The 7,944-nt window shown below is 38.1% G+C and overlaps 1 protein-coding gene across 1 annotated transcript in view; it reads right to left on the bottom strand.

The window, feature by feature from the left end:
- The window catches only part of DMGDH (dimethylglycine dehydrogenase), an 86,211-nt gene that overhangs the window by 5,633 nt on the left and 72,634 nt on the right, over window positions 1-7,944 (bottom strand). Inside the window, 2 exon segments of the mRNA XM_012664481.1 lie at window positions 1,412-1,546; window positions 3,572-3,587. Coding sequence (XP_012519935.1) covers window positions 1,412-1,546; window positions 3,572-3,587 — 151 coding nt within the window.

The raw sequence follows: 7,944 nt of genomic DNA, 5'->3' as shown, positions 1-7,944 counted from the left end.
AGTCTGACAGAAAGGTGAAGGAACTTGAGATCTGAGAAAAGTCTGTTGGCTTCACAGTGTCGGATAACATCCACCTGCTACTCAGATGTACAAGAATTGTGAGTATACAATTAAATTCTTAAGAGACTACAGGGGAACATCAGTGGAGACAGACAAGAGAACAGATTGGAGTATTCAGCATGCCTTAGAAGAAAGGACCAGAAATTCACAGTCCAACTAGACCTGAGTTGGAAATCAACTCATCAACCAATCAACTCCATCAACCACTAGCTGTGTAACCTCAAGCAAGTTACTTAACCTCTCTGAGCCCCCAAATCTCATCTTTAAAATGGAGACGATCATACATATCTGGCAGGGGTGTTGTAAAATTAAATGAGAGAGTACATGAAAAATATCTGGTATATAGTAAGAACTCAGGAGATGTCAGTTCTACATCAAACTGGCCCATGCCTTAGCCCAAGGTGCTAATTTTTTAGTAATACAAAGGCTGTGATTTGACACCATTGGCTTTCCCCACCTCTAGCATTCTTTCTGTTACTGAAGAGATGGAGAAAATGGAAACAATATCAAGCAGGCTGCAATAAACGAGAATAAACCCAGGCACAGAATCTCTGAGTCCTGGGTATTGACTGAGCTGACCCTGTTCAATATGGAACAGCTGCTCTGATGAGCCTTGCAGGGCCTGTGCCTGCCCCATGGTCGAAGGCAGGCGCCCCACATCTGCCTGTTAACACCAGCCAAAACAGATCCACGTGGTGAGCCAAACTGGGTTGTACAAACAGTGATAAAAAGTGGAGAAAATAAAGTCCCACTGACAAGTTATCTGACTAACCCTGGTTTTAGTGAGTACTAATAGAGGGAATGAAAAGTAATACTCCAAAGTGAGAAGAAGGTAATTTTACTTTTCCTAAAGAATCAAATGGTTTCCACTTCTCACTTTACTCTCTAAAGTCCTACCCTCTATTGTCATAGATGTTTTCATTTGGAATTTTTTTCTGCTAATATGCTAATTGCCTCCTTCTGAAAGATCCATGGGAAGCCAGATCAGAAGGTCAAATTCTTTATAAAACCCATCTTCTGCATTCACAGATATGGATGTGGCAAGCAAATCGATCATTTCACCCTCTAAATTGTACTTCCCTCGTTGTCTAATGTATTTTTTAGTCTTTGGGTTTATTTTCTTTAAACAAAACATATAGAATTTTATGTTTCCAAAAATGACCAGCATTTCATCTTCCTTTCAGTTAATTGCTTTGTGTTTCTTCAATGTCAGCTCAGAAATCAACAGTGTGCCATCTCTCTAATAAATTAATTAATTAATATCAATAGAGTATAAAAGGAAACATATAGGAAGAAGGGGAGCTTCTGTCGCAGAAGCTGTTGTGTCCCCTGGCAGGTCCTCGGTACTCACCTTGCCATTGTACCAGATGCTTTCATTTCCCTCTGGATCAACATCATCTGTTGCCAAGGTGAGGCAGACCAGTCTTCGTTTCAGCCCCTTGGCTTTAATCTGTTTCAGTGCTTGCTTTCCTATGAAGTCTGCGGGCTGCAGGAATCCAAGATAATGATGATGAATGAATGCTCAGACATGGTGACAAGGTTAGAGATGCAAGCATTTAAATTTGTCTTTGCTATTTTCTCGCCAATTACACATTAAATAAAAATACAGATTGGATCAAATGTCTAGACAAATATTTCTTAGTCCTCAAATGACAGTATCAGCCACCTATTTCTTCAGAATATGTTAGACTTAAGGATAATAAAGTGTGATGACAATTTTACCACAACCACCTAGGCAGAAAGACATAAGGCATATTGTGATGGTGGATTGTGAAAGTGACTCTTGTATGTCATGGGTCTGGACAGTGACACAGGCTGTCGGTGAGCAAAGTACAACTCAATTTCCACCTATAAGAAGGCTTTTACATGAAGGAAATTCATTTTCTTAATGTGATGCTAAAACAACCCCAAAATGCAGAATATTTTTCCCTTCGTCAGAATAATGGTCCCTGGAATGTATTAACCCACTGGGCTGCATTCATTAGTTCATTCGGGAAATATTTATTGAGCCCCTACTATGTGCAAGGCATCAAGCTAGCTGGGCCCTGTGTGGGGAACAAAAACAGACACAGACATTTGAATCAAAGAGCTTATTCTCCAACACTGTTCTCTTTGACCTTTTTTTTCCTTCTTCTTCCATGCAACACATGACACAGTCCTAATATACTCCTATGGGCACAGTCAGGGTTATTCCCAATGTCACGCAAGTGAGTAAAAGTGACTTTGTTACAGGGATAACCTTGAATCCATTATGTATTAAAAAAAATAAAAAGGTAGGAATCAGACAAACTTGAAGACTTTTGCGTTTTTTAGTAATACAACTTACAACTGAATATAGAGGTGAGCAATTATCCTCAGTGGAGACACTTAGCTAATAAGGGAGATACAACTCTACCCAACCAAATGCCAGGGGACACTTGGTAAGTGTGATAAGCTAGTCAGAGGTGAAGAGAGAGCAAGGAGAGTTCCCTGAGGGATGCTAGGGTGAGGCTTCTCTTATCTTGGTGGGGGAGAAGGAATTTGTGATATACAAATCATATCTCTGAGATTTAATCAGAGATTACAATGTGGAAAGCAAGATTTTCAAAACAGTTCCCATATACAGATTATTCTCTGAAAGAAAGAAAGAAAGAAAGAAAGAAAGAAAGAAAGAAAGAAAGAAAGAAAGAAAGAAAGAAAGAAAAAGAAAGAAAGAAAGAAAGGAAAAGAAAAAAACCAACCACAAACTTTAATTTCTTCACTGGCTGTAAGAATTGGCAGTATTTCTTGCCAAAGATGTCCCCCACCACTAACATTTAGGACTTACATAGTTCTTTCTGCATGTGAAATATTTAGGACTAAGAGCAATAAACCCCCCTAACCTCCCAGAGAAGCAGCAGCAGGGGTCCTCTGCCTGAGACTCCTTTACTTCACTCCTTTACTGATTCAGAGCCTGTAGGAGGAACTCACAATGAAATATTATGTCTATGGCTATTTGAACTTTAAATTACTGACCTACACAGGAAGCTAGTTTCCATGAGGCAACATTAAAATAATGTGCAAAATCAAAGTCCAATACTCCCTCCTTCCTCAGGGTGATCCAGATGGTGAGGACCAACTATAAAGCTTTATTATGAAGCTAGATCACAAAAATTTAAAGAAGACTAGAACTCATGTTATTTCATACAGGACTAATGAGGGGAGAAAAAAAACCTCACAGGAAGAGCTTGATTTATTTGAATTCATGTGTAGGATAAATTCATGATAACAAAAGTCATAAACCAAAGTTCACTGCAGTTAAAACATATATAGTTGACCCTTGAACAACACTGGTTTGAACTGTGTGGGTCTACTTATATTCAGATTTTTTTCAACCAAATGCTGATGGAAAATATGGTATTGGTCTAATCCCCTAGCTATATAGAGTGACAACTATATATCTAAATACAGAAAGAACGCTGTAACAACAAAATGTTTTGCTATCTTGTTAAAAGGAGACTTGCTACCATAGATAAATGACGACAAAGGGTACTTTTTAGAGTTCTTGTCTACGTAGGAGTCAATAACTACAATGAATAGAAGTCTCATGCCTTATTTTGTGGAAAAGCACTTAAAACACCAATACTGAGCTCCAATGCACTATACAGTGTGACTTGTGGAGTGCCAGCAGATCCTAAATTGTTTCTTCACCTCCTGTCATAAAACCTGAATCTTTATTATTGGAGATTCATTTAGATCTTGAAGGTTATTAATCCTTCTGAGTCCCCTATTAAACAATTTTCTTTAATTATTTATTCAACTGTTGTTAAGTACCTGCTGTATATTAGACACTGTGTTAGGCATGGAGTATTTAGATCTTAAGAGAACGTGGTCTTGTAGTTTCAGGGGAGCCCCTGGGGAAATGTGACCCTCCTCCCTACACATCACAACATGCCCAGTCCTGAAATTATTATATCTCCTCAACATACCAGAGGAAAAAAGAACAATTTGAGGTTATTGGAAACATGGTAGAACATGACACATGATAGTATAGGCCACCAATCAGTGATACCAATTTTGCAACATGACTCATGGTTGGTTCTGTTTGTTGTATGAGAGTGTAAAAATCACAAACATTCTATAAATTTAAGACGAAGAATGTCTAATATGTGGAGGCAGAAATGCAAGCTAATAGATGCTACAATAGAGGTGTGGACAGTGGGGACCCAAGGAAGAGTACGACCCATTCTACCTGGGCTGAGGGCAGCATTCTGTTGTACAGAGGAGTTGCTTGAGTTGCGTTTTGAAAGATGAGTAGGTTTCATAATAACTATTGTCTGCGCAGCCTTTTCCACAAGTGCTTGTTCTTACATTATAATTTGGTCTTCACAACAGCCCACAGATGGTGGATTTAGGGTCTAAAAGCAGTGAATTAACTCAGCCTAAGATAGGCAATCAACAAACTGGTTAAGAACCAAGACCTCAGGAGTCCCAGCCCTGTTCTTTTCCTCTATTGAGAGCGACCTTAACTGAGCCACTTCAGCCAGTATCTGTACACCTCTGAAGGAGATGTGGTGAAAGCTGGCCACGACCAAAGTTTTCAGAAAGGGGGCCTTTTGGGGGTGATAGAGGAGAGCTGTGGGGGTAAGTGCCAGGAGAGGGACCAGATGTGTTGGAAGGGGGGCCTAACTCTGCCTTTGCCAAATTCATAATTTTATTGAAGGCTGAGGAGGAACATCAATTAGGTAAGTATCAGCTAATCAGAAGAGAAACAGAAAGGGGGGAGAAAACTTTCTTTACAAAAAAATTACACTAGTAAATTCACTTAAAAATTAATAAGTAACATTTACAATTTATTAGGCACTTGCTATGTGTCAGACACTATGCTGAGAGCATCACATTCATGAGCTCATTTAATTCTCATGACAGCCCTATGAGACAGACATCTGGATTCCCAGTTTATGGAAGAGTAAACTGAGGCTCAGTTACATGGTGATATCAGCACTTTTAGATTTTATCCATATTTTTTAAAATGTTGGGCCTGGAGTCTATCACTGGAAAGCACAGCTGATATTTAATATAAATGCTCTAAATGAAGAATGTTTCTTTTAAATTTCTTCTAGGTCGTCTGAATCAATTTTGAATGACATTTATTACATAATAATATTTTCGTACTATGTGAAAGTATTTTAAAACATCCCTGAAGGTTAATATTAATGAAATTTGACATCTATATCTGTATAACCCCAAATAAAGAAGTGATTTTGTCAGCAACATCATTCTCAGACATGAATGAAAACAATACTCTAACAAACAAAAACAACAAGAAAAACCATTGAAAACAAGGAACACAGACTCACAGCACAGATGGGAGATGGCACCTGCCCCTTGACATAATTCCCCCTTCCCAAACTAAGTAGGCTCCCGACTTAGGAAGATTTAAAGTGAGGTGATGGCATTTCATTCTCATTTTACTTGGCTTTGTTCCCAAGACTGTGGATTTTACTCTACTATATAGTTATTAATTACAAATGAGAAGAAAATGTGTCTGAAGGTTAATGCCGTAGTTAAAATTGGTGCTTTCAGATGACTCAAGAATGGAAATACATTTCTTTAATGAGTCATTGCCAAATTAACTATATAAATAGCTGTTAATGTCTCTGAGAAATGTATAAATTGCTGGGGCACTGAGACTAGAGCCTAAAGATAGTCTCAACTTTCTAAAAAGATTTAGTAATTTTAAGTAGCAATAAGAGCCATTACAACAGCCATTTGTAGTACATTTTAAAATAAATATAACATCCACCTATATGAAAATATTAAGTAGATTTTAAGTGAAATAAAATTACTCATCTCTTATTAGCCCTATTAAAAGCATACATGTTACCTAAAAGAACATGTAAATGAAATAAATCAGTATATTTTTGGTTGTGGTTCTTAGGGTAATGGAGAGTTCTCAGATACGTCGTAGATAAGGTCAAATTTGATAGCAGCAGTGGTAGGAAGGGTCTGACATGGAGAGTTAGGGAAGCAGGCTGTCTGGGATTAGGGCAGAGATTATGAAAATGTGGTCTTGGACCTTTTCTATTCCATCTGTGTGGGGTCAGAACCCATTAGAACCCATCAGAGAAGTCATCAGTTTGATTTAACTTTTTGGCCAAAATCCCATTCACCTAAATATCAAAAGTTCTAAAAACATAAGGGAATCAGTGTAACATCCTGCATCCCAGTTAAGCTCCCCTTGGAAATCAGGCCCGGCACAGGCTGTGGAATCACACTCCTGTGTTTCACAGGCCTGCGGAGAGCTGCAGAGAGATCCTGCTGGTCACCAGCTACTGCAAATAGCAGAGCGGAGATGGAGATCTGGGTGATAAGCTTCTGCCACCGTCCCTCAATACTTTCCTGAAAAGGTTCTCATTTAAAATGGGCTTCATATCATCGTGTAAAATAGTCCTGAGAGGAATCCCTTTGTAAAGCACGTGGGCGTTACTCACCTGCAGTCTATGTCAATCTTAACTTTCTTCCATCAGCTGAACAGCACCCTGTGCACCTGTGCATCCCTCACAAACACTGATAAAGCTGTACACTGGGTTCATGTGGGGGAACGGATTGACTTAACGACCCCTCATCAAGACAATGCATAGCATTATTCACTTCATATTCACAGAATTAGAATCACAGGGGTGCTTAGGCAAGCAGAAAACTTAGTCCAATCTCATTTTTTATGAGAAAACTAAAGCCCAACAAAGTTAAGGGTCTTGGCTACTGTGACAAAGTGAGTTAGCACCAAACCTCAAACCCAGGCTGCTAAACTCTTGGTTTCTTTTCCACTATACAGAGTTTCTTAACATTCCACACAAATTCACAACCACCACAATTTCAGTATCTGTTTGATAGCAAAATGTTAAATTATTAGTTTAGCAACTAAAGTCTGTTATTATTGGCTAGAAAAATGAACACACCCACATACATGTAGTTTTTCATTCTCTGCACTTAGCAATTTAAAAGAAACAACTCATCTAGCATTTTTCTAACCAAAATTACTGACCAGTTAGGAATTCCTTCTCAAAAAAGTCTTTAGTATAACTAGAAAAGGGACCCTATTCGCTAAAAGGAGGGGATAAACTAGAAACCTGGGGAAAATATTTAAAATATTCCTAAGCCAGGCCAGTAATCAGGTTCATTAACATTCAAACCAAACCAGATTATTCAAAACTCAAATAGCCCTCCTTACCTGTGTTTTATGACTTTTACTAGATTTGATATTAAAGAGAATATCTATTTTTCAGTTTTTTAATCTAATGATCCAAAGGAAAACTGCAAAATGGACCTGTGGCCTTATCAGATTTATGTTTAACTGCTTTAGCAACAATTACGTATAGAGTTTTCATAATAGTTTTCATCTCTCTAGACTAGAATGAAGAATAATTGCCCATTTGGTGTTTTAAGCATAGCACTAAAGCCAAAATGCAAAGTAAGTCATTATTAAAGGAAATAAGAAAAGCATGAAGAAATGAGTCCTCAGTAAGGACCCAAGAATTTCTTTGCTGGGGTCTTCAAAAACTGAAAAGATTTCATGTATAGTTGCTTTTCCCTAAATGATTTATTCAGATTCAATTCTATAAGATGGGAAGGTACTAACATTTGGTGAGGAACCAAATATTCTTTATCTCATTTAATACTTATAACAAACTTATGAGGTGAATATTGTCTTCATTTTGCAGATGAGAAAACCAAAGTGCTTACGAATTAAGCAATTTGTTTAGTCTTAGAAGCAGTAAGCGTCAGAGCCACAATTCAATGCTTCAACAAATATCTGCTAAGCCTCTACTAATGATCAGACACACTGGTGGGTCCTAAGGATTCTTGGCCTCTTGTCTAGCTGAGGAGGTGGCCAGGAATGAGAGTGTGATAAGCACGATGGCA

The sequence above is a fragment of the Propithecus coquereli genome, unplaced genomic scaffold (genome assembly GCF_000956105.1).
Source record: "Propithecus coquereli isolate 6110/MARCELLA unplaced genomic scaffold, Pcoq_1.0 Scaffold9, whole genome shotgun sequence".
In the NCBI taxonomy this organism is placed as follows: domain Eukaryota; kingdom Metazoa; phylum Chordata; class Mammalia; order Primates; family Indriidae; genus Propithecus; species Propithecus coquereli.
Note: the sequence above shows the minus strand (reverse complement) of the source record. Positions and strands in the feature narration are given on the sequence as shown.